Here is a 27374-nt window from a genome sequence, read left to right on the forward strand (position 1 = left end):
AATACAAAGATTCAAAAGCAAGGTTGCACACCTTGGGGGCTTATCTAGGTCTTGAGCCTTTATCCCCTTCTTCTTCAACCTTTAGCCTAACCACGTTACAACCCTTAAAAAGACCTTTTTGAGGTATACACACACTTGCGCAAGGTTCGGCTAGAGCTACGTTTGGCCTGATTCCTAACGGATACGTAGGCAACCTCACAATGAGGTGCGGCCACAATAAAAATGCATTCATTTTCACATTCACACACTTACACCATGATCATATCAAGGGATCTCCAATGCTCATCCCTATTCATTTAGAGCTAGACTTGGGGGCTTGATCCTTACATCATTAGCCTACCTAGCCTAAGAGTCATCATTATTTGACTCTTATCAAATGATACTTTTCCATACACTTAGCCTTTGCAGCCTAACTTTAGTGTCACTTTCACACACTGCACAAATACATGACCAAATAGACTTCCAATTAGGAACCCTTTGTCATGAATTCTTAACATAACGTTGAAGCATGCTTTGTCATATCAACATCACTCATCACTCATAATCATCATTGTATCAAAAAGTATGAAGTGCATAGCCTCCGCGCCTAAGTTACCCAAATACTTTCATCATTGAGTCAACAATTAAGATAGTTTAGGAGGAATTAATCCTTGCACCTTGAGGGACAATATCGAACGCGTATATTTGATTAAGCTCATTCAACATGCACCATCAAACACTTTGATTCTTTATCACGTCTTTCTTTTTCAGGAGAAAGTCGGTACCCTCCACAAAAATGACGGAAAATTTTTGCTTTTTTTGCACATCACACACGAGTCATGTACATTGAGTCATGTCATGTCATATCACATCGAGTTGAGTCTAACACATGTGTCAAAACACATTAAGTCACACGTGTCAATTCACCTTGAGTCAACCTCAAGTCAGTCAGTCACATTGGGTCAACCTCAAGTTAGTAAGTCAACCCTAAGAAACACATCAAGCCTTAGGTCAACCCTAAGAAAAACAATAGCAAAGTCTATTTTGGCGATTCTTTTGATTTTTACAGGAATACAACCATTCAACAAAGCTCCTGTTCGCAGCCTATCAAACGATCTCAAAGCTCTTTTGTTCAGAGACGCGTGGACATATCATCAAGCTCTTTTGCTCAGAGACACGTGGGCATCCTTTCAAAGCTCTTTTGTTCAGAGACACGTGGACATATCATCAAAGCTCTTTTTTTCAAAGACGCGTGGACATATCATCAAGCTCTTTTGCTCAGAGACGCGTGGGCCTCCTTTCAAGCTCTTTTGTTCAGAGACGCGTGGGCATCTCATCATCAAGCTCTTTGTTCAGAGATGAGTGAACAATCCTCAAAAAAGACTCCATTTTACAGAGACGAGTGAACATCAACAACAGCAAGATGGCATTCCCTAGCTTGTGGAAAGTTGTCACAGCAACAAAAACGGTTACCCCCAGAGACGTATGCTCGACGGTGCAAGATACGCGTTTCTTAACTCTTTTATCTGTTTAACTAACATTGTTTTACAGGTTTCGGCGTTATAAGAATGATTTGGGATCGCAGAACGTTCTAAATCATTCTCCGTCCCTATCGATACTTTGACTTTTGTTTTCGAAACATGAGTTTCTCCAAACTCAGTCAAAGTGGGGGCTTCTGTAGACACCCATTTGTGTCTCCCCAAAACCAAACCCACTGATGAATACCTTTCGCGTCGAATGATAATCGAATGAGGTGAAAGTGTGAAAAGTCAAGTGTTGCGGTTAGTTTTTATTAAAATTCTTTTCTTTCTGTTTTCGAAAACCCACTCTATTTTATGAAAACGTCCAATCCAGTTTAGTTTGGTCCATGATAATGGTCCAATAATGCTGTAGTTGGATGGGGCTTGAATTATAAGCCCAATTCCGATGAATAATGAGGAAGTTATGGCCAAAATACTAAACTGGGCTCAAACCGGATTTTTACCTACGACCCAATGATCATGAGGAGGGTCCAAGGGTTTAATCCTATTCCTAAACTAATTAGGATTGATTAGAATCTTCTATAAGTTTCTAAAATATCTTAATTATCCTTTTTTGAAAAGATAAGATTAAGGAATTTGATTTAAATATAAACTTTCCTTTTTTATAAAAACTTTCCTTTTTTAAAGTCCTAATTCTATTCGAATTTAAACATGTTCAAAGACAGTCAGATATTATTTTTGTGCCTCATATTTTTTATCCAAATTTTATATGGTTGGATAGATCTTGAAATTATCCTTCCAATGATATATTATAATATTAATTCCGAGCTATAACAAAAAGGATATGAAAGGAATATGAAACTCTATCCAAAACTGACACCGTCCTACTATTTCGGCCATATCTTTTTATCTACAAAATATTTTAATCTGATTTCAATTGTATTAGAAAGTAGACTTCAAGAGATTTCCAACGACATATTATATGACTTATTTGGACTTCTAGATCAAAAGATATGATAAAAACAAAATCCGCAAAAAAAAAAACTGTCTTGTCGCGAAATGACAAGCCTGTCGCCTGGCGACAGGTCGAGTTTCTGGCGACAGGTCTAGTTTTCTGGCGACAGAGTGGAGTTTTATTCCTTATCAAATTCTATGATTTTCCGGACTATTTTCCTATAAATAGGGTCCTCGACCTCTATTTTCAATCATCTACTCTCATCAAGAATCATCCCAATTCTCTCTATTCTCTGTTGAGCAATATATTCTTTCTTTCTCTCTTTCTAAACTAGCCTTTTATTAAACAGAATACCGCATACACAAGATTTAGAAACACCTAGCCAAGTTCGAAGTTGCCTTCGCCCTAGACGTGAAAGGTTTATACTTTTCTGAGGGTTTGGTTTCAAATCCAGTCTAAACTTTTTAACTCTTTCTTTTAATTTATTTTATTTAATTATTTAATTGTTCTTTATTATTTTCATTGAAGTTTACTAACTTGTGTATTTTATTATTAGAAAGAGGTACGAGGCATCAAAGTATGTAATCATTACTCTCTTTCAATGTAGATAGCATGTTTATATTATCTTAATTCCTAGTATCATGTTAGGATGTTATTATTGCTTTCTAGTATCATGTTTAGGATGCCTTTACTCTTTTCTAATATCATGTTAGCATGTTAGTACCATGTTAGGTTAAAAGCTTTGATCTTTAATGTTTAGTGACATTCTAGGATTTGTTATTAATCTTGTTAGTATCATGCCTAGGATCTTGCTATTATATTTAAGCTTTATTATGCCTTATCATGATTATAATTATAATATGATTATTATTATATTATGCTTATTATTATGTTGCTTGATATTTTATTGTTATTGCTTGATCACGTCTTTTATTTGTGTTTAAAGGGAATTTGTACTTGAAATCACGCTTAATAAGATAATTAATAATTTGGTTTAGGCTAATATGATTTTAATTCAAGTGATTGCCAATAATAGTTTTATTTGTGCATTAATATTCAACCAACATAGATTAAACAGGTTTAGGGTTAATTTAATGTTTCCATGTTAGTCAGAAAGCGCACATGAATACGAGCAGAACAAAGTAGAGGCCTATTTTATTGGGCGGGTCCTTTCTTTTGTAGATTGGATTCGTACCCTCATCCCCAAACCCTATTTGGTTCAAGACCTTATGGAGTTGACGATCTCCTGGATCGTTTTGGGTTTACAAGTTCCTAAAACTTGTTGGCGACTCTTTTGCTCTAGCTTTCTTCCCTTTGGAATGCCACCATACTTAAGTGTATGATCACAGTGGGGTTCAAGCTTGGGGTTATGATGCTTGAAATATTCCCTACAGCAATAAAACTCTGGAAAGCGTGCACTTCTAGAGTATTGACAATTATGGGTTGGGGGTACACGGTGGTAGCCCGTGGCTTTTCGAGGCTTGTTTGATCAACATGTCCTCTTCTCTTTTGGTATTTACATTTTATTTTATAATGAAAGTTAGATGGGATCCTAGACAAACTTTGTGAGAATGGAGTCGCGCCTATTCTTGCATCACGCTAAACTTTTATTTCAAATGGTCATTTGGGACCAAAATGATTTGGTGGTTTGGACAACCTCGTCTATTGCTTACTCCAAATTAAATTAATGAATTAAATATAAAGAGTCAAGTGTTTGGAATTAGTTAGTAAGTATGTTGAGTCAGTTGAATTGTTTAAGTGTTGAGTCTTGATTAAATAAATTTGTGTTATATGTTTATTTACTTTAATTAGTTGAGCATGATAGGTTTTGTGCGTTGTAGCTTGTGTGTACTCAGCTTTGCTGATTGCGTGCTTTTGTGTGTGTTTTCTTTTGGTCATGGCCTTCGCCTTCCAATGACCCTGTGATGATCCAATTATTACACTTGTATTATTGGGGAGCAGTATTGCATAGGTTAGCTTGATGATGTGAAGTTTAGGGATTGGTCATTCGCATTGTCAAGGGATGGTGTGATTGAGCGTATTCGTCCTTTGTGTCGAACTTATCTATGCCTTGTTATTCATTTATGTTTTGGATTTTGATTATTGGTTTGGTTTTAAATAAGGGCCTTATATGGTTCCAATTTGTAAGCTTTGACTTATTGATTTTCTAAACTATGTTATTTTAAAGACTTAAGTTTGATTTTCCGCTGCGATACTTTGATAAGGCCTTAACGTTTTAACAAGTGGCGGTAGCATGCCAATGGTTCTCCACTAATTTATTTAAAGTGAGTGGTTTGGAAAAGGGAGAATTATTGAGGTGTTACAGCCAGGCAGACCAAAAAGCAAGAAAAGGAAGCTTGAGCCAGGGGCATGTTCAACTGCAGGTAGCACAACAAAGAGGAAGAAACAATGCAAACACTGTGGGGGTTTTGGGCATTATGCCAAGACCTGCAAACTACTTGCAGCACCAGAAATAGAAGTAAAAAACGCAGCAGGGAGACCCCCCTTGAACACAGCTTGGATGGTGGAGGAGAGAAAAAAGAAAGAGCTAAGGGCAACAAAAAAGGTAACCCTATTCAAGCTCAACTTGCTAACTCTGTTTTTGGTAGATTTTGAATTTACTACATGTCACTAATTGTTCCATTTTATGAAATCATGTCTGATAGATTGCAACAGAGGCAGGAACTGGAAGTCAACCTACCTCAACCCAACCTAGCTCCAGTTAAGCAAAAACAAAGAAAAAGCCTAGCTCTAGTCAACCTAGCTCAAGCAGCCAAACCCAAAGAAGGAGCCTCCAACCAAGGCAAGAACTCCCTCAAGTCAGCCTGCAGGACAACCAGCTCAGCAAACAAGTGTTGTGACAAGGGCCAAGATGCAGACCTTCAAGATGAACCTCACTTAGTGAATTCATGTGTCTAATTAGTGAACTATCTTCATTACTGAACGATCTGTTAGTTTCATGTATTTTGGTAGATTTTCTATTACTTTGATTGCCATCTGACAATTTAAAACTGGTATGTATATGTTGTGCATTGCTTTTAGTGCCTCCAAGGCAGTGTAAAGTAAGCTTCTTTTGTCAAACTACTTTTGAAGTGCTTACTTATTTTGCCAATGACCAAAATGCAAGAGTTTGTCATCTGTTACTATCTTCAAATGTTTGTCCAATTTTAAAGCATTTTTAAAGTCAACAAATCAGTAAATGCATAAAAAGGTTCAAACAAATACATCTATATATCATTGAAACCATTCTCATAACAACTCAAGCCATTACAAAATATTTAAATTAAGGTTCCATAACTTAGTTGATAGTAATATTTGTTAAAAACCCCTACCCATTAAGAAAACTACAACCATTGACAAGCTAATACAAATGATAATGCCCACCCAAACAAAACAGCTAATTGAACTACTCTTCCCTGCACTGCACTCTCTGTTCATTCTGCACCTGTCACCTTTTAAGGCCTTGCACCTAATCTTCAAATTATCAACTTCATTTAGTAGGTACATCCTTTGACCACTGATGTCTTCAACTTCCCTCTTCAATTCATTAACTTCACCCTTTAGCAGCTTCTTATCCAACAAGAGGTTGTTAATTACCCCTGTTTGCCAATCTGTCCCATCAGGTTGATCAACCCACTCAAAAGCTTTGCAGCCCCTTGTTTCTGTGATTGGATCATAGAACTAACAAGCTCTGAACTTCCTCCTTGGATTCTCCCTTGTCCAGCTAGTTAGCTTGCCCATTGGCACACCACAGTAGCATTTCTTTTCCTTAGAAGGGGAAGAGCTAACAAACGACATAATTTGCATCAAATTCAGAACAACAATTACATATACACATTTATACATCAACGAATCAACAATTTCAATAACAAATTTCAATTTTAATTAACTTATACGAAAACCCCCAAAAAGCTTAATTGATAAACCCTAGTTTTGCCCCAAATTTCAATTTCTGATACATAACACAATCTAACTATCAATTCGAGTAGATAAAGATTAAAATTAATACACCAATTGAATGTATGACATAATTAACAAACAACAAATCTAAATTTACCCAATTTGACTACACATAATTCATTGCATTCGTATAAACCCAAATACCTGTTTCAGTAGCTTCAAATTCTTCCACGAACAAAAATACAAGAAATTACTCCACTAATTTGTGTTATTTTGAAGCAAATCCATTTGTTTCAATGCTATATTAGGTTAAAATGGGGGATAATTGGGGAGAATCGTGCATATATAGAGGGATTCCAAAAAAGTATCCGTTGGAGTGGGACCCAGTAACAGTTCCATTAACGGAACAAAGATTTTGGTGGTAACTTCAAATTTTTATTTTTTTATGTGGTGTTAAAATAAACTTTTTTTTTTTATGGAGATGTTAAAATCCATTTTCACGCTTTTATCAGGTGTTAAAATCTAAAAAATCCTATATAAATTTTATGTTATTCTGTTTTAACGTAGTGTTATTTTAATTTACCTTTACGATTATAATGTTTGTATTATTCTATGCCAGAGCTGAGATTAAGAATAAAGTGCAACATCACCTTAGATTAATACCAAGTAAATTGCATTAAAATCATCATTAATTTAGAAAAAAAAAATTGTTGAAGAAATGAGAACAGGTGATTAAGAGAAAAACAAGAAGGATGAACTTGCAATTAGAAGACAGTTGATTGGATACACATATTATTTTAACAGAAAAATTTGGCAAAACAAATAATAATGTGAAGAAATATAAGAGGGAAAATAAGAGGGAGACCAAGAAGTTTTTATACTTACTACGTGTTTTAATAAGTTTTGTACTTTGACCGGTATATAATTTTAGACAATTTGATTGACTTAAATAAAACAAGAGGTGAGTGGGGTACTTGGAGTATTGATAAATTGTAAAATAGCAGTTAATAATTTATTAGAAAGTTATGAATGTGTGAGGAAAGAAATAATAAAAATAATAAAGTAGTAGTGGGTTTAGGTGGAGACTATTAAAGGAGAAATATATAACACTCCCCCCCCCCCCCCTCTCGTCCTTTTATTAAGAGCCTTTTTGAGTTTTTTCATGAAAATTAAGAAAATGGTAGATTCCTTAAAACTAGCACTGTCATAACGGTTTGACAGTTCGGGTTCGGTTCGGTAATAAATCGGGTCGATTTGAAATCGGTTTAAGTGTTAAGCGGGTCGGTTTCAGTTCGGTTTAAATAGTTATCGGTTCGATTCGATTTTGGTTTATTTTTGAGCGGTTTTAATTCTTTTCAGGTTGTAAACAGTTCGGGTAGTAAACGGTTCGGTGCAGACGGGTTGTGGTTTGTTAACGGTTCGGTGTAAACGGTTTTAATCCCGGTTGAAACATGTAACGCCCCGACCTCTAACTCGGGTATTAAGGTAATCTAAACAGCGGAATTAACCTAATTTGGTCGAGATGTCACTGCCGTAACTCCCACATGAGAGTTACAAGGCAACAGTCATACCTAACAACCTTAATTCATAAAGTATAGAAATCTATTCAGTACAGACATTAATCCTACTTCAATAATAGAAGATCTTATTTTAATAAAAACTTACTAAAGTCTTACTTGCTAATTAAATTAATAAATCATTCTCTTAAATCTATAAATATCTAGTGAGCTACTTAAGATAATTAAAATCCTCGCCACTACGTGTTCCCTTTGTTCCAGCAGTACCTAAAACAGAAAAACATCAAAACGGTGAGCCGAAGACTCAGTAACGTACTATTCTAGCAGCATAACATCATTTTAATTCATTTTAGTTAATAAAACAGGGAGAGTAGAACATATTAAAACAGGTAGTAAAACAACATTTCAGTAAGCCTTCGTTCATAACCTTTTTAATAAATCATTATAATCAATATACATATAACAGGGGTAGGACGTCTCCTACTAACAGGGGGAGCCAGTGCTCCGTACATATCAGGGGGAGCCAGTGCTCCATAACAGGAATGGGCCAGTGCCCTCAGGGGAGCTATTGCTCAATCATATCATATTATATTTATATTTTCTTATAAATTAATAGAAATCAAGAAATTCCAGTCATTCAGAATACTTTTATAAAATAGTATAACATCTTTATAAAATATTTATAGTGTATTATAATACTCATCATTACAGTATCCTTGTGTTTTCTCAGAAAAATCATATATTTCAAGGAAAGATTTCAGACAAATCATAGTTATAATCCCGCAAATCATAAAATATATTAAATACATAAATCACTTTCAATTCAATCGTAACATCATACTTTAATAAACGTATTTCGAAGGGAATTGCGGGTACTAGCAATAGCCGTTACCTCAATTTACAGTCTGATAACCTTCCTGTTACCCTTTATTCTATCGTTCTCACTGAGCTCCGAGGTCCGATTCCCCTTTTATATAACAAGAGTTAAAATTATAGTATTAGTAGGGAAATTGATTGGTATTTAAATAATTTAATCATTTTAAAGCTTTTACAAAAGAGGTTAGCAATCTTATTTAAAAATACGTAGCAAGTGATCAACAGAAATTTATTTTAAGAAATGATAAGGTATAACCTTTTTATGTAATATGCTTATACACCTACTTAGAAAACTATAGGTACTACGTTACTTCTATTACTCGTTTTAATAACAAGAAATGAATACTTATCTTTATCTAATAAATATACCAGTACATAGTACTAGTAAAACAAAGGTATTATAGTTATGATAAGCAAAATAAGATCATAATATCTAATCACCAAAATGTATACATAATCATTTCCAAAGAAAGTAAGAGTTTTTATCTAAAATAGAAGGTAAACTTATACTCAAAATTTTATTGGGGAAGAGTAAAATACTCACTTTGACTTGCACGAATGGAGTAGTGTGCTTTCTTAAGAACAAGCTATAATTGGAGGAGGAAGAAGAAGGGCGTGAACTAGGTGGTTGTGTGAGCTGGGTCGATGCATGAGGGAGGTGACAGTAGAAGCCTAGAGTAGGGGTAGGGTATGGTGGTGGTGTTTCTTACGGGTGTTATTTACTTGGTACTATAGAGAAGGTTTTGCGTGAGACCGTTTCACGTGAGTCCGATTTATAATACACACTCATCCTCCAACCACTGCCACTGCCACTATCTAGCCACTTGTAGTAGGCGGCCGGCGACCACCCTCCCCCTCTCATCCCCCACCCAGCAGTAGAAAAGACCTTATAAGACCCCCCAAATCTTCTAGAAACAACCATAACATAAACCACAAACACCAAGACGACAACAACACCCACATGAATAAAAAATGCAAAATCAAGAATCGTAATCGCACGAAGCTTAGATTCCTCGTCGACCCTTTAACCCCACTAACAACATCAAGAAGATGATGATCCTGCCAATTTCAAGCTCAATCGTCCCAGAAATCGTTGTTAATGTTTGTCTTCAGTTGAGTTTTTAGTTTTTTATTTTTATTTTCATGTGTGTTGCTGTTGAGAGCTATGATGAAGACCAACGGTGGCGATGATGGTTGATGATGGTGGATGGAGCAAGAAGAAGAAAAGGGGAGGGGTCTGATTGTTTGAGGAGCGCAAAGAAAAATAGGGGAGGTCTGATTGAGGAGCACGAAGAACAGGGTTTGATTGTCGGGATGTTTAATATCTAATCAATATTGTCTAAAATCTGATCAATATTGTCTAATATCTGACTATAATAATCTAATTTCTGACATTTTTAATCTAATACAAATAATTATAATCTAATATCTAACTATTACAATCTAATTTCTGACAATTAAAACCTAATATCTGACATTTGTAATTTAATATCTGATAATTATGATCTAATATTGACCATTATTATATAATTTCTGACACTTTTAATCTAATATCTGATATTTATAACTTAATATCTGACCATTATATATCTAATTTCTGACAATTAAGAATCTTTTTTTTTCTCTGTTTGTATGACCGAACTCACGTGAGTTCGTTTTACACAATACTTTGTGGGTACTATATATATATAGACTTGTAGGAGAAGGAAGAGAGGATTGAGATTGCTATATTAGTTGGATAAGCATGAACATTAGGCTCATCTAAATTTAGACAAGATGATAAGTGAAACCATTAAACATCCAATGAGAAAGAAGCAAAATTTAACTTTGCTCATTTTTCATTCTTAACCGTGAAGGAAGCAAGAAGCAAGAAGCAAGAAGCAAGAAGCAAGTTTAGGAGGTGGCTTTTGTCTCTTATGAAAAGCAAGGTTATTTTGGTCATTTTGCTTTCTCGGGCAAAAATACAGATTTTGATGCAAATCTTTAAACATTTTACTGATCAAAAATAAACTTTAAAATAATAACTTACTTTCTTTCGTAAAATTAGCTTCTGAAATAATATAATATTAAAATAAAATTCAAAACTAAAACATTAGTTCTTGTTAATAAGAGACAAATTAAAACCTTAATTAAGCTAATGAAATAAATATTAGAGTATAATAAATCAGGTTTTAAAATCTCGGGTATTACAAAACAGTTTCGGGTTGGGAATGGTTTCGGGTTAGAAACAGTTCGGTTCTTTTTCGGTCCAATTTATAACTAGTTCGATTCTTTTTCGTTTCAGTTTATAACTGGTTCGGTTCTTTTTTGGTTTAGTTTATAACTAGTTCGGTTCTTTTTCGGTTCACTTTATAACTAGTTCGGTTCTTTTTCGATTCAGTTTATAATAATGCTCGATCGGTTGTAAACATGTGTGCATAATTAAATTTCATTCAAAACACCTTTTAACTTGATTTAAAATTTTCTTTATAGTAAGCAGTTTGTAGCCGATTCGTTTATAAGCGATCCGGTTCATAAACGATTCGGTTTGCAAGCGGTTCGGTTTATAAACAGTTCGGTTTATATACAGTTCGGTGCAAACGGGTTGCGGGTTGGTAACGGTTCAGTGTAAACGGTTTTTATCTCGGTTCAAACGGTTTCGGGTTAGAAACAGTTCGGTTCTTTTTCGGTTCGGTTTGATTTCAGTTCGGTTTAGAACTGGTTCGGTTCTTATACGGTGTAACGTTATTCGGTTCGGTTCGGTTTCGGGTTCATTCACATACGGTTCGAGTCGGTTTTCGTTTTCAAAAAAACGGTTTTTAATCGGTTCGGTTCTCATTTGGGTCGGTTTGTTTTGGGCAGTTAAATAGTTTCGGTTTGAAATTTGACAGCACTACTTAAAACTATTTATTGGAAGTACAAATATGCATGTTGAGTTAGAAAGAGATAGTGAACAAGAAAAAGTGGTTGAGAACTATTGATAAGAGGGAAAGAGAAAATATTGAGAATTGATGTCAAAAGTACAAAAAAAAAAAAAAAAAATGACAAATCATCAAAAAAAAAAAAAAAAAAAAGAATAACATTGTACAAAGTACAACCTTTAAATAGAAATAGGCTCTTAATTTTGGTTATCTAAAAGTCGTAGCTTTTGCCAAAAGAAGAACGTGTAACACTTATCAAAATACGGCCGCATGTGATAAGAATAACACTTATTAAATCACAGAGAGAGTAAGTATTATAAACTAGCAACACACAGTTTTGCCCTTTTAGAGTACCATGTGAGTAATGTAGAAATTGCAGAAAGTAAGAGAGAAGATGTTTTTTTAAGTATTACAAACGGGCAAAAACTGTGTCGTTTTGTCCACTTGGAGAACCATGAAGTACTAAAGAAATTGTGGTACCACTATTCCTTTTTATTTACAAAATCGTCATTAGATAAACAAAAAATGTTTATCATTAAGTGTTAATGTATGACTCGCAATCGGGATTCGATTATGACAAGCTTGAAGAGGAAACGATAAAATTATACATGTGGTGACTAGTCTAAGGGCATGTTCTCATACGATTATTTTCAGTTCAGATCAGTTCCTAATTTCCTTCTCTTTTTAAATATTCATTTCAGTTCAGTTCAGTTCAGCTCTATTAACTTCAGTTCAGTTCAGCTCTATTAACTTCACTTCAACCGAATTCAGTCAATGAGAACAGGCCCTAAGTCATACATTTCATGATGACTTTTGGGTTATGATGATGGCTAGTAGTTTAGTCTTGCATGTAATGATGATTTTAGTGTCATGATTACTTTATTGACTCATACAAATACGGTGACGTAGGTGTCTTGTAAATTTCTAATTCTTAAGTCATGCTCCCTCCATTTGTAAATATTTGCTCCAATTCCCATTTGCGGCCGTTTATAAAAATTACACCATTTCCTTACGTGGAAATTTTCTACAAATAGTGGACCCAACATAAAAATTAATTTCATATTCTCTCCTTCAATTTTCTTACCGACTTAACTACTTTTGCCTTTTATAATTTTTTTTAATTTTTCCATGTATTCCACTGGCTCCATATTTTATTACTTTCTCAAATTTCTTCCAAAACTCCACGTATTAAGAAATTGAGCAAGTATTTAAAAACGGAGGGAATAATAATGATGATCAGATGATAATAATGACTCGTATAAGATTTGTACATAAAGTCTTCTCATGTTGATTGGATGGATACACACGGTTAAATAGTGTATTAGATCGATTTTATCAACATGAATTGACCCATTTTAATTGAAGGCTGAGATAATCTAGCCGATGCCCGCAATTCACTATGTTAGAAACTTGGTCATTTCTATATTAAAAACTCCAACTAAATTAATTCATCGTACTTTCTGTGTCTCTCAATTTGATTTTCAATCTGGGTTTTCCACATTTCAACGATCAAACTTCAGCAACAATGAATCCCAGCTTTTGGGTTGCTTGGTTAATGGAAAATTACAGCATGCACGCCAACTGCTCGATGAAATGCCCCACAGAAGAAATCAGTCTTCAGTTGTTACATGGACGTCTCTGCTCACTAAATTCACTAAAAGGGGTCTTGTTGCTGAGGCTCGGACTTTGTTTGATATCATGTCAGAGAGAAATGTTGTTACTTGGAATGCTATGCTTTCTGGGTATGTGCAGAGTGGTAGGATTAGTGAGGCGTGTAAGTTTTTCGAGGCGATGCCGGTGAAGAATGTAGTGTCATGGACATCAATGCTTTGTGGGTTGATGAGCTCTGGGATGGTTGAGGAAGGAAAGGCACTTTTCGAGGCGATGCCGGAGAGGAATGTTGTTAGTTGGAATTCAATGATTGTTGGGTTGGTAAAGAATGGGGATTTGGAGGGGGGGAGATTGATGTTTGAGGCAATGCCAATTCGGGATTCGGTTTCTTGGAATGCAATGATTAATGGGTATGCAGAGAATGGTATGATGGAAAAAGCCAGGGTGTTGTTTGATCAAATGGTGGACAAGGATGTAAATGTAATTACATGGACTACATTGATATCTGGGTATTGTAGGGCTGGAGAGGTGTGGATTGCCTATGATTTGTTTCGTCGAATGCCTGAAAAAAATGTTGTTTCTTGGACAGCTATGGTTGGTGGATTTTCTTGGAATTCTTACTATGAAGAAGCTATATTGCTAGCTCTTGAAATGAGGAGGGTTGGTGTGAAACTGCACGAAGAGACCTGTATTTCACTAGCTTATGCCTGTGCTGGGATCGGGTATCCTCGACTTGGTATGCAGCTACATGCTTTAATGATCACCAACAGTTATGAATACCATGATCATAGTGGACGGCTTTTAAATAGTCTGGTCTATATGTATTCTAGATATGGCTTAATGGAGTATGCTCGCTCTATCTTTGAGAAGAACAAAAGAAATCGGACGACACAATCCTGTAATTCTTTGATCAAGGGCTATATTCAGATTGGAAAATTAGACAAGGCTGATTATATCTTTAAGATTATGCCTATCCATGATAAAATATCAGTGACTTCCATGATCAGAGGGTATTTTGATGTTGGACAAGTAGCTAAGGCGTATGAACTGTTCAACAACATGACTGACAAGGATGACATTGCGTGGACAGTAATGATATCCGGGTGTGTCCAAAATGAGTTGTTTCTAGAAGCTATGAGTTTATTCTCAGAAATGTGGATGGAAGGTGTATTGCCTATACAGTCTACATACTCCACTCTTCTTGGAGCAGCTGGTGCGGCAGCTCACCTGGATCAAGGCAGGCAGTTGCATTGCTTATTGATTAAAACACAAATGAACATGGACTTAATTCTTGAAAATTCACTTATCTCAATGTATGGAAAATGTGGTCGAGTTGGTGATGCATACCAAATGTTCTCAAGCATGGCTTGCCATGATTTAGTTTCCTGGAATTCCATGATTATGAGTTTCTCGTTTCATGGACTAGCATATGAAGCTTTATCACTGTTTGATAACATGATAACAGAAAATATAAAACCAAATTCTGTTACTTTCCTAGGAATTTTGTCTGCATGCAGCCACATAGGATTGATGAAAGAAGGTTGGCTATTCTACAGAGCCATGAAAGAGGATTATGGAATTCAGCCTGATGTGGAACACTATATATGTATGATCAACCTCCTAGGACGTGCTGGGAAAGTTGAGGAAGCTGAACAATTTGTGTTGAATTTACCTCCTGAGCAAGGCGTTGCTGTTTGGGGTGCATTGCTAGGTGTATGTGGAGTTAACGAGGGAAATGGCATTGTTGCTGGCCGTAATTTCCAGCGACTCCTTGAGCTAGATCCTACAAATGCAGCAGCTCATATTGTTCACTGCAACATGCTTGCCGCAGCTGGCCAATATGGAGAAGAGAGACTTTTAAGGAAGGAGATGAGATCAAACGGGATGAGAAAGGTTCCTGGATGTAGTTGGATATCAAGTGGGGAAGGGACTCGTGTGTTCCTTTCAGGAGATGGAGCAAAATCTCTAGGTGATGAATTGTATCGTAACAGATGAAGTGTTGCGTGCACAATAACAATTGGATGAAAGTCTTTGTCTGCAGGAACTTCTCATACATTCTGTCTTGACTCTGTTATTCTGAGATAGAATAGGCCTGTAGTAAGAAAAGTTACCCAAGATTGAGGATGTCGATATGACTTGTACTTATAACAATTGTTCTAATATTTTGCTACAACTGAACCTGCAATTGAGTTATTTGCACACAATTGAGGACTAAGATGTAAGATCTACCATGTATACTGTGATTCATGAAACAAGAATCTCGTGTAAGGATGGATAATGCAGTGCTACGACCTGAATCAAGTGGACTTTCTTTGTCTCCTAATTATTTGGAACTAGAGAAGTAGAGATGCAGTTGTGCATGTCATGGGATAGCAGCGTATGTTTTGTGTGCCTGGTTGTATACTTGCATCCTCTGCATTCTCAGTTCAATGAAAGCCGGAATACAAAAGTAATAGGTGCTGTTCCAGGAAGCAAGTTCAAATAAAAATGAATGAAGTTTCACAACGATAAGACCAAGCGGGAAATGGAGTGTTTAGTTGTTTTTTTTTTAACAGCTAGTAAAAGTCTTTTGAGTATGTTAGCAAACCTTTTACTACCTCCGGTTTTTGCTACTCGCAACAAAGTAATATTTTATGTCTCACAAATAATACCCTTTATTGCGAGTAATAAATACCGGAGGTAGTGCTTAGTTTGTAATAGTTTTGTTAATTAAGCATACGTCAACAAAAATAAAATAAAATAAAATAATAAATAAAAATTATACAGAGTACTTGAATTACAATTGACAATGATTTTAGGAGGATAAATAAATAAATAGAATACAACAGAACGAGTATCATAAGGGTGAAAGGTACTATAAACAATCAAACATAATGTACATCAATATTAATCGTAGCATATAAATTGTCAATTAGAGTCAAATTACATCCAAACTATATGATTCATGACTGACATTTTTACTCCTAATGTCCTAACCTATGCACCTCTACAATTTTTTTCCCAGCAAGGCACCTACAAATTCTACTGAACAACAAAATTGACACCAACCCCATGGCGACAAATCCCTCTGGCTAATAAATTCAAAACTTCCTAGACTATACATCCCTAAATCACGAACAGATTACTACCATTTGAATAAACCCACCCGAGGGCCATTATCAACAACTGTCTCATCGGTGGAATCTGAACCACTACCAATTTCTTCATCTGAGCTATCATCAGCTCGAATATGTATTCGATCTGCATTCTCAACCATCCATTCACTGAATTCTGGGCTAGAGGTCAATTCAGCCATAGCTTGCCGAGTTGATTCCCGTGTAAACTCTTCCCATTCCTTCTTGGACATCTTTTGTTTAGGCACCTTGTGGAAGCTTGAATAGTAATGCTTCTGAGCATTCACCCTCCTATTAGTAGAAGGTGATGTCAAACCTGTCACAGCCAAAAGTTCAAGCATAAGAAGAATAAGAGGCTAATAATTTGTTAAACTATCACATATGTCACAACATTTGAACTAAATAAAAATAAGGAAATTTTGTCAAAAACCACCCATTTAAAAACACTTTTTTGTCAAAAACCACCCGGAAAAAAATTGTTGTCTAGAACCACCCAATTTTAAAAATTTGTTGTCAAATGCCACAAGAGTCTATTTTCTCACATTGACCCAGAATTCCGGCATTGACCCTACCCACGTGCCTTGCAAGTGACTTTAATAAGCCCCTCGTTATTGACTAAAAGGTCTGAAATTAGTAACACCCAATTGTTGAGAGCAACAACCTTAGATTATCCCTAATTTGTAAACTACTACCCACTAACACAACATTAGGCCACTAAATTCCAAAAAGGAAATCAATTGAAGAAAAAAAATCAGACGGCTGGGTTTAAGCCATCATATCATCATCATCTTCATCATCAAATTTCAAGAACTCGGGAGCTACAAACTGGTGTGACGCAGCTACACCTTGACCCTTGTTCTTCAACTTTTATGGACCTTGATTTTGGGGATCTAGATGCTTCTTGGTTCTGCCGCCGCTGCCGTTAACTTTTCTGACGACCGGAATATTCTTGGAATTCGGATTAAAGCTGAGCTTGCTCACTTTACTCCTTGTATGATACTTTCCACCTTGAGTATTCTTATTGCACTCTATTTTTCCGCTTTGTTTTATAATAAGTAATTAAATGGAGAATAGAGGAGAAGAAAGAAGAGAGAAGAGAGATAAGAGAGAGAGTGTAGGAACTCAAAAATTTTCAAAGGAAAAAACCAAAAGAAGAGGGAGGGGGTCCTTAAAAATCATGTGCAAGTCACATGGAGAAAGTCAACGCCGGAGATTTGGGTCAATGCCGGAATGTAAAGTCGGGTGGCGTTTGACAACAAAATTTAATAATTGGGTGGTCCTGGGCAACATATTTTTTTTTCGGGTGGTTTTTGACAAAAAAGTGTTTTTAACGGGTGGTTTTTGACAAAATTTCCTAAAAATAACTTTAATTTGGTAATTATAAGCTAAAAGAAATTGAGATTGTGAAAATTCTTTACCTCTAACAGGAGAGTTCCTCCAGTTAGGTGCAGCATTGGGAGACTTCCACACCTTCCCTTGAGGACTAGTTTTTGGAGACCTCCTAAGAAATTCGGCGCGACTGTGCCCAGGAGCAACCTTTCCAGCTTTTCTCCAATGAAAATTTATATCCCTACAAATGCATTAATATGTAAGTAATACACAAAAATACATTATGAAATAAGTAAAAGGATTTCACAAACAAAATATAAAAGCAATCCAGTTAGAATAAGTATAAGGATTTCACGAACATAATATAAAAGCAATCTAGTTAGAATAAGTACAAGGATTTCACAAACATAATATAAAAGCAATCCAGTTTGTCAAAAACGCTGAAAAAGACTACCTTAATCCATTCCTCAAGGTGGACAGCCAATATGGACTAAAGCCAACCCCCCCCCCCCCCCCCCCCCCCCCACCACCCACCAATTTTACCCACATCTATATAGTACTCCTTCCTTACCTAGGTACATTAAGTAGTTAGTAAATATTTGATTTAAGATAATTTCAAAAAAATATAGCATATTCTTCATTATTAAATTTAAACATCTACACTGGCAAACATTGCTATGTCTTCAGACGTTTTTTTCTTTAATATATGGATATCATCAAGGCCTCGAAGGGCTTTAAGGACAAAATGGAAAAGCTCAAAGTTTTAAAATTACTGAAATTAAAATATAATTTCTTGGATCAGACAATATGAATACAGCCATCAGGTCAAATAATGTAGTAGTTACTCAAAAAAAAAAAAGTTGAGCAAATTATGTAAAATATACCTTTTTTTACCATGTATAAACTGTATTTTAATCTGTTACAAAAATTCATTATCTTTCTACGTCTTTTGCTTTACCTTTTACTTTTCCTAGAGATGTCAAAAACTTAACCGACCGCCCCGACCTGATCTGACCCCAAAAAAACCCGATTCAGATTTCGACTTCTATGGACACAATAATTTAGCATGACTGAACTTTAAATTAGATCCGACCCGAATACCCGAATTGAAACCTCGACTAGTTTTTCCATGAGTGATACTAAATTACTAATGGCTAGCATGACCAAATGCTTCTGGTCACTTTAGCTAACCCTACTCCAACAGTTCACCACTAGCTTATGATAAAACTACCAGAACTCCCAAGACCAGCTATACTGTTAACAGAATTCTTAATATATGGTGAATGATAATTGTGATTCTTGCAATACTAATAATTTGAGCTTCATGTTCTAAAATCAGGCTCTATAGAAACACATTCAACGCACAACTCTTTCCTCTTCTATAGCAACAGTAATCAACTTTGTTGCTCCCATCAAAAGGTAATAAGAGTCCCAACAATTCCAATATATTATTAGCAACACCTGTGGTGTACTCACATTCCTTAATAAAGAAAAATACTGATTTCCAAACATGCTAGACATAATGACAAATCCCTAATATGTAATAAGGACCATAACCTAAATGTGCACTCAATCACAAGGCATATCATTCTGCATAGCTATAAGGCCCTATTTAGAGGTTCACGTAAATCATTTGGTGCAATTTGGCTATTCTAATCACAATACAATTTGACATCCGAATAGCAACGAAGTAACCTTAAGTTTTTTCAGGGCATAACTGCCATCATAGTATTCCTAAGTTAAAACCATTTTCATGTACTGGTGTGCAATCTATCCTTGATTGTTAATATTTTCCCTCATCTACGTAGCCTTGTCCCCCACTCTCCCACAACATGCACATGAACACTGTCAGCATTCCATTTCAAAGATAAAACAATAACTATTTCCCCTAACCTATGTAGGGGTCCCTGACTCCTGCAACATGCACACGAACTCTGTCAATACTTTATTTCTAAGATAAAGCAGATATGTGTTCCACAGGAAAATTAGGTGGTTAAGACACCCCAAAAAATGCTTCTCTAGTAGTGGCAAAAATATTAAGTAGGTTGGACATATTATGTTAAACATACCCAGAATCAGGCCACTCCATAGAAGAGATTAATGAGCACATCAACCAACACAGTACCACTGTTGCCCATGAGAACAAAGTATCAGGAGTGCCCTGCATGTAAAAAAGAAACAGTGTCATAGAAGAACAATCCCAACTGGCAATATGCTTGAACTTATAAAGTAGTATTGATGTATCATCATTTAAAAGTTGAAAGCTGACCAGCTCTTACGAGTCTTAACTCTACAAAACATCATATGAATACATTCATATATCAATGCCAGCAAAGAGATGATTCACCCTCTATCAATTCAAGATGCTATATGATAAGTTAAAGTGCTTTCCCCTGCCAATTTTGGAGACAAGGCCACATCAATGCATCATGGAATTAATAAAAGTTAAACACTTATGTAGAGACCATTCCATATTTCATTGTTACTAACAATGTCTAGAACATATACTTCCTCCATTCTATTAATATTGCAACAAGGATGAAATTACGCATCCCAAAACACATTTTATATGTTAAATATCTATAATTGTATAAGAGTAAAAATTATAAAAAGTTGATATTGTGCAACTATTTTAAGAGACGAATCTAACAAGATCCCACATGACTATATCTTGTTTAACGTATAAATCATATTGTATGGTCAAACAAGAGTGATAAATAGTGCTAAAAGTCCATTGTTGCAATATTATTGGAGCGAAGGAAGTATTTCTCAATACTTCATCCGTTTTTATTTTTTAATAATCGCAATAGGTATCATTTGCAAGCATTTTAAGGAAGATATTAGAAAAGATAAACAGACAAATTAGTTAAATTTACTTAAACACCGATAAATGGGAAGAGTTAGGAAACCAGTTTGAGTTGTATTGATATAATTTTCCATTTATCTTCCTTAGAATGTTTGCCACAGGGACATCATGTGATTATAAAAATATTGAGGAAGTAATTACAAGATGAAATTAAAGTATAGTTTAATTTTAAAAAATAAGATTTTTAATGCATTACATGAAGAGCCTAGTCGTCAAATCATGCAGCAATGGGCGGCCTACTGGCCACTACAGACCACGAAACACACATGGGATGGTGATTTCACAACTATGCAACTGTTATAGCAACGAAATTTTTTTGAAGCTGAGCACACCTGAAAATTCATTGTCAATGCTAGAAGCTCCTATCCCGTTTCTGGTATGATATATAGATGGGTGCCAATTAAATCCTCATGTGACCTTACATGACAACAGTACCTATTTTATTGCATCATATAATTGAAATCATTGTAGCAAAATTAAAGGTTACCTGAAGAATAAATGTACTCGCAATAATTCGCATTGCCCATTTCACAAATTGAGCAACTCCAACATCAACACTTCCATCATCTGATATAACATATCTTCGCACAATCCAGTAACCCAATGCAGCTCCCGCAAGAACAACACCAACTAATAGAAAAATGGATACCTGCAACAAAAGGATTTACACAAACACTTTATCTGGTTTCAAGAGACAAAGAAGAACTTTTCAGCAACTTATGCTTGCCTCCTACAGACAATAATAAAGTTGCAAAAAAAATAAAAAAATAAAAAAATAGAAACAGATATCAGCTCAAGTACAAATCTCAAACCAAGTTTCCAATTATTTACAACCACTGTAATTCTTGTATCTCTAATCTCTAGATTTGAGAACGCTTGATTCAGCATATACTATACTGACTTCTCTAATGTGCTTATATCACTGCCTTCAATGAATATTCTACTTTTATTACAATTCATAGTTGATTTAATTGCAACAAACAATAGAATGTTACTCCACTGTTGAAGATTTAGAGATAGGTAATAGTGTAATACAAAGTACATTTCATAAATGTAGCAAGTCATATGAAAGGAAGAAAGTGTAGAAGATGCTAAAGATGCATATACAGCATAAGTCACTTAGCAAAATGTAAACATGGTCTATTAATTACCAACTTAAAGCCACCTAATCTATAATTCTCCTGACTCTGCCATAATTACAATAACTTTATATCCTTGGCCTTAGTATTATATTTCAAAACTAGGATGTTATGACAGCAATAAAATTTGAATATGAGTGCGCGACTAATATACTACTTATACACCCTCTATCGTTTAATACTTAATAGTTATCGTAGTAATTGATGGAAGAATAAGTGGTACATAATTTATTGTGACATTCCCCACTAGTTCTTTAGCATTCAATTAGTACTACCAACTAAGAACCACTTAATTTTGTGGCATAACTAATGCTTTCAATATATACTTCACTTAGATTATACACATTTGCCAATGCATAACTTTGGCCTATGTTAATCGGACAGATAAAATCGCGAGTGTCGTGTCGACACGGACACGGACATGGGACACGTGTCTGACACTTCACTGTGCACTTGGACACTTCCATTGAGAGTGAAGAGGAAAAAAGAGGAGAAACATGAAAGAAAAACACATCTTTTTCGAAAATCACCATTGATATAGAAAAGATGGAGAGAAGAAGGCTGATATAATGGAGAATTTATCGAGTAAAGAATTAAAATTAAAAAAAAAATAGGGGTGGACGTAATGAAAAATTTATAACTTTTGTAACATATAATTTATTTATATAACTTTAAGTGACGTATTGATGTGTCCCCGTACCCGTGTCCAAATATCGAACAGAGTCCCCGTGTCCTAATATTTTGGAACTTAACGGATCGGTCTATGTAACAAAGACTTTGGCCATTAATAAAGTGAATTTTCTGTAAGTAAAGTTATAAATACCTTACATTTTGAAGACATCTATTGAAACAAATACAACATGATTTACTATTAATATAATGTTACCATATAACTAGTGATAGTCAAAGTGGAGCATGTAAATAGTATCAAACGTTAAAAGGTACAAGCTGCACCACTAAAAAAAATCGGTGCACGTATCATATATGGATCTAAAATAAGTAAATAACACCAATTTTATGGATGGAAGATTTTAAGCGGATTTGATACGGATTATGGTGGAGGATAGATATCTAGGTGAAATCACAATGACTTAATTGTTGATTGGTTGACATAGGAAATGAGTTCCCATAGGATCATGGGAAGTAATTTCCCTCGTCCATTTCCTAGGAAGTGACTTAGCTTTGTTTGGTTGATAATATAGGAACTTAGATTTCCTAGGAGCTTATTTCCTATGTTTTATTGTATTAGTTAGCTTGATTATTTTTATCTAGGTTAACGAATTTGGAGAGAGAAAGAAAGAGACTAAACTATTAGTGATAATAATGCAAGTAGGCCCCACAATAATCATGGGAAATGTGACTTACCAAGGGGGAGCTTGGTAAGTGATTTTCCATGTTTCATAGGAATTGAAACTTTCCTTGGAATTTCCATTTCCCCCAATTTGATAAATTTGTGTCAACCAAACAACAAATGCAATATCCATTTCCTAAGATATAGAATTTCCAATGTCTTTTACCTCTAACCAAACAACACCTTAGATGTTCCAAGTTTGAAATCTTAATAAGACAAGGCTAAGCTCTCAATCAACAAAGAACGCAATTACACAAAGATAAAACCACACACAGAAGTGTGGTTTTACATTAACACTTGTCTTATAAGCCTAAAATCTAGAATATTGCCATAAAATAAGATGATAAAATAACTAACAAATCAAAGCCAACAATTAATTGTCTTCTATAAATTTATAAAATTCAGTTAAACAATTAACTTTGGGTCAACTTTTTGTTCCTATAAATATATAGAATTAAAGAAATAATAACTAGAACAGAAACAATAACAGCCAGAGCAATAACAATAAGTCCAGCCTGAACAAGAATAAAATTAATAAAGTTCATCAGATCAGAATGGACAAAGGTAATACTAGGTCAGAGAAGTTCTAAAGAGGAATGCTTCCACATACAAGAGCACAAATAAGATTTTCATCAATAAATCAGTACATAGGACAGCAAAAATTGGTAGCCTTTTCACTAAAATTTAAATTTGGGGGTGGTGAGGGGCACTTTAGCCGGTCATGTCCTCGATGCCTATTTAGTTACTATGTTTGTTTGGATTCCAGATCTTATCTTGGCCCCCTCCACCAGATTCTCTTTCCATGCAGGTGCTTCACTGGTGTGGGAAGATAATAACAACATTTAAACCATACTTATAAAATTGATCAATGAAAAAGAGCTTACCGGATTGTGCATCTCCTCACTCAAGCCAAAATTCACAAGGATGGAATTCACAAGCATTGAAAACTGATGCAAGAGAAAGGACCCAGCTCCCAACTGATTCGAGGCAGAAAACAGAAAATGAAGTAAGTTGTAGTCCACAGGAAGCTTATAAAACAAAGAGTGGAAATTGGATACAAACACTTACCAGTGATCCATATATAGTCAGATAAAAGAAATTTTTGCGGCCTGTTGGCAATAATTTCATCCCCTGCACACCAGGCATATATAGATGTAAGAAGATGATAAAAAAATAGCTATAAGATGACATTTGAAGGAAAGCACAGAACCTTAACCCATGGTATAGCTCATAAAAAATAAAAAAAAAAACACACATCAATCAACTAATTCTATCAATTATCAGAACCAAATAACCACAACTAAGATCAAATAATGAATTAAGGAGTTTCATACTACTTAATATTTGGTAGAGGCTTACAGCAACCTTTTGTCCTTAAAGAGAAAAAAGGACTATAATTGGTCATTTTAGCATTAAGGTCAGATACATTTTTCTGACAAGAATAAAGTCAGGGACAAAATAAGCTAATTTGTAAGAAGATAGGTGATAAAGAGCCATCTGACATGTATTCAGATATGGGAGTGCTTGTTAAAGACTTATGGATTATAATGCACAACAGCACAAGGAAAAATCTTAATCGATATGAGACTAGAATCACATATATCCCCACCAGAAAGAGAAGCAAATATGCAAAAATAGAGTTATTACACCATATTGTCAAGTATATATGATCATAAATAAATTCAATGGAAATGAGCCTCAGGGAATGATGTGCAAAATAACAGCTAAAAGAGAGAATTAGTACCTGGAAGAGAATGATTAGGACAACAAGTAGTATCCCAATAGCCATTGTACTGCTATAGTAAAAAGGCACCCAACTGCTAACAGTTGGTGCAACAAATAATAGAACGATTCCAAATGCAAGACTGATAAGACGCCAGCGTTGGAATTCTGCAAGAACATCCAAAATATAGACTCCATAATTAATAAACAAAAGTGGAGGAGGGGTAGAGAATATATACTACAAAAGTAAGAAATGTATTAGGGGTAAAAAAAGTGCTCAACCTTCTTCAGCTGAGACTGTGACTGAACCGGATATATCACGAAACTTGACATCAATGTATTTATCTTCATAGGGAGAAATCATAGAGCCCCATAACCCCTTGTGGACGGGTTTCCATGCGTCCTTTTCACACTGACACATTCCAATTGAAACATTCCTGCAAAGACATTATAAAACATGAGTATCCACTAAAATTTTGCTCCACATTTAATTCAGACAAAGTACAAAAGAAAGATATCATTATCCACTTACTTATGCAGGCATATCTGAATTCTGTTGTGTAACCTCTCAGGAATGACAACAGAAGGTGCCACTGTAAGACGAATTGAGCTTGCATATCTCTCAAGTTTAATTCTTGAGCAAGGAGCAACGTGAACACGCTCACATGATAATACTTCTTTACTATCTTTAGGCATATAGCCCTGCAAGGTGACAGGTTTGATTACGAGATGTGGATTCTCCAAACCGATAGCTGTAGCAAAATAAAACCAGGCTTAGAGCACTTCCACAAATGTACATTGATAACAGTTAAAAAAATATGTAAACACATCAATCAAAAAATCAACTTGTACTCGTGTTGTTAGTGACTATCAGATAAAGCTAAGCTTATAAGCTGAATTTCAGGTTGTATATTAGTTTAAATTCCACCATAAATAATTATACCACGGATTATATACATTGCTCCCTTCATTCCACAATAATAAGTTAATAAGCCAGAGTATAATTTTGTTGTTAAACCATGTAAGCTTCAACAATTTGTTTTCATTGCCATATCATAGTAAAAAATTCTAAGTTAAATCAACAATGTTAACAAAAAACTTACAAATATATCTAGTATTTTTCACGTTGGAGCTCAATACCTACAAATTTTGCAAGCTTCAATGGACAAAGTTATTGAGATTTAATCACCACCGAAGTCTAATTTGATTAGGATAAATGCAAACAACAAGCAATATTAATTTCATACACTTCTCATAAAAAAATCTTTCCACTCTACAAAATTAAACCCAGACCCAATACCCAAATAACGCAGCTTTCTCTATTATCATATACCCTTTTCTTCCAATCATCAACAACAACAAAAAGTTACCCTTTTCTTCCTATTAACAGTTATAATTAAAATTGCAAATTTACATGCAAATATGAATTGAAAACAACCAAAATGATTGTTCATCAAATTTAAACACCTAATCAGCAAAACAAAAGCTTCCCAGACATCAAAATACAACCAACATAAACCCTAATCAGCAGAAATCAAATTAACATTGAAAAAAAAAAAAAACAAAATTAGGGAAAATTAAAGTGAGAAAGAACATACTTTGAATTGAAGAGTCTAAGCAGGAGCAGAAGAATGTTGAGAGAAAAAGTATGAGAAAGAAGAGATGAACTTCAGAGGAAAACTCCATTGTTCTCGTGTTTAACAGCTTAGTTCTCACGCATCTCTCTCTTTCTCTCTCTTCTTGTGTTAATGGTGAGAGAAGGAAAGGGGAGAAGAAGAAGAAAGCGCGGTTGAATGAAGAATTGAATGAATGCCCAAAATCCAAAAAATGGGGGTTTCAATTAAGTTTTCTGGGGGATTTTATATGTGGGTCAACCAGTCGTCTTTTCTTAGCTTCGTGTCTACGCTTTACATGTGGGTAGACCTAGCAATCCTGACCCAGACCCGAATGACCCGACCCATGACCCGACCCGAAATGAAGTTGACCCGATCTTGACCCGACCCAAAATTGACCCGAACAGACGCAATACCCGAAATTGACCCGAACTAACCCAATACCTGAAATGGCATGAACTAAAATTACCTTATAATTGAACTTAAAACTATCTTTTTGGCCCGTTCAATGCACGGGTTGTTACTTGTGTTAATTATTTTTATATGTAGGTATGCTTTTATATGAAGTAATTGTTTTATTTCTAAAACTTTAAAGAAAAAAAAGACTGAGGGTAAAACTGTGAGAGAAGATGAAGGAATTTATTTAGATATATATACATGAAGATTGTGAGATATGAAAAGATATATTAGTTTAAATTATAATTAAGTCTAAGAGATGAAAAGACAATTTTTATTTTTATTCATATGTTTATGTAATGTGTACTAATTAATTGAACTTTATTTTATGTTTATGTTTCATTTCCACCATAATAAAATTTGCAAGTTGTAGAATGCATAAAGAGTTAAACATAAATATTAAGCGAGGTGACATGTGTCATATGGGGTATTGAGTGACTTGTGATGCCATGTGTCATATGAAAAATTTGTGGTTTGTGTTTTTAAATACTAAGTATAGAGTATAGATATAGATTTAGATATAGATATAGATGTTTTGTACCAAAAATAACTCAAATTGCTCATCT

The 27374-nt window shown here is 34.9% G+C and overlaps 2 protein-coding genes and 1 long non-coding RNA gene across 3 annotated transcripts; 1 reads left to right on the top strand and 2 right to left on the bottom strand.

Moving 5' to 3' along the window:
- Nucleotides 1–7990: 7990 nt before the first annotated feature.
- LOC145596642 (uncharacterized) lies at nucleotides 7991–9513 on the bottom strand. The gene is made up of 3 exons (XR_014103281.1): nucleotides 9253–9513; nucleotides 8725–8799; nucleotides 7991–8099 (listed from the first exon to the last, which is right to left on the bottom strand). It is a non-coding gene; the product is annotated as an uncharacterized LOC145596642 (long non-coding RNA).
- Nucleotides 9514–12967: 3454 nt separating this feature from the next.
- On the top strand, nucleotides 12968–15407 carry LOC145599341 (pentatricopeptide repeat-containing protein At1g32415, mitochondrial-like). The gene has a single exon (XM_081655737.1). The coding sequence runs from the start codon at nucleotides 12992–12994 to the stop codon at nucleotides 15212–15214; it is 2223 nt and encodes a 740-aa protein (XP_081511863.1). The 5' UTR covers nucleotides 12968–12991; the 3' UTR covers nucleotides 15215–15407.
- Nucleotides 15408–16093: 686 nt separating this feature from the next.
- LOC145598555 (uncharacterized) lies at nucleotides 16094–26572 on the bottom strand. Its single transcript, XM_081654929.1, has 10 exons — nucleotides 26338–26572; nucleotides 25272–25491; nucleotides 25022–25176; nucleotides 24762–24907; nucleotides 24086–24148; nucleotides 23902–23994; nucleotides 21015–21176; nucleotides 19731–19822; nucleotides 17751–17902; nucleotides 16094–16648 (listed from the first exon to the last, which is right to left on the bottom strand). Exons 1-10 carry the CDS (start codon nucleotides 26423–26425, stop codon nucleotides 16344–16346), a joined length of 1476 nt encoding a protein of 491 aa, XP_081511055.1. The 5' UTR covers nucleotides 26426–26572; the 3' UTR covers nucleotides 16094–16343.
- Between the last annotated feature and the right edge of the window lie 802 nt (nucleotides 26573–27374).

The sequence above is a fragment of the Chenopodium album genome, chromosome 20 (assembly GCF_948465745.1).
Source record: "Chenopodium album chromosome 20, dcCheAlbu1.1, whole genome shotgun sequence".
Classification (NCBI taxonomy): domain Eukaryota; kingdom Viridiplantae; phylum Streptophyta; class Magnoliopsida; order Caryophyllales; family Amaranthaceae; genus Chenopodium; species Chenopodium album.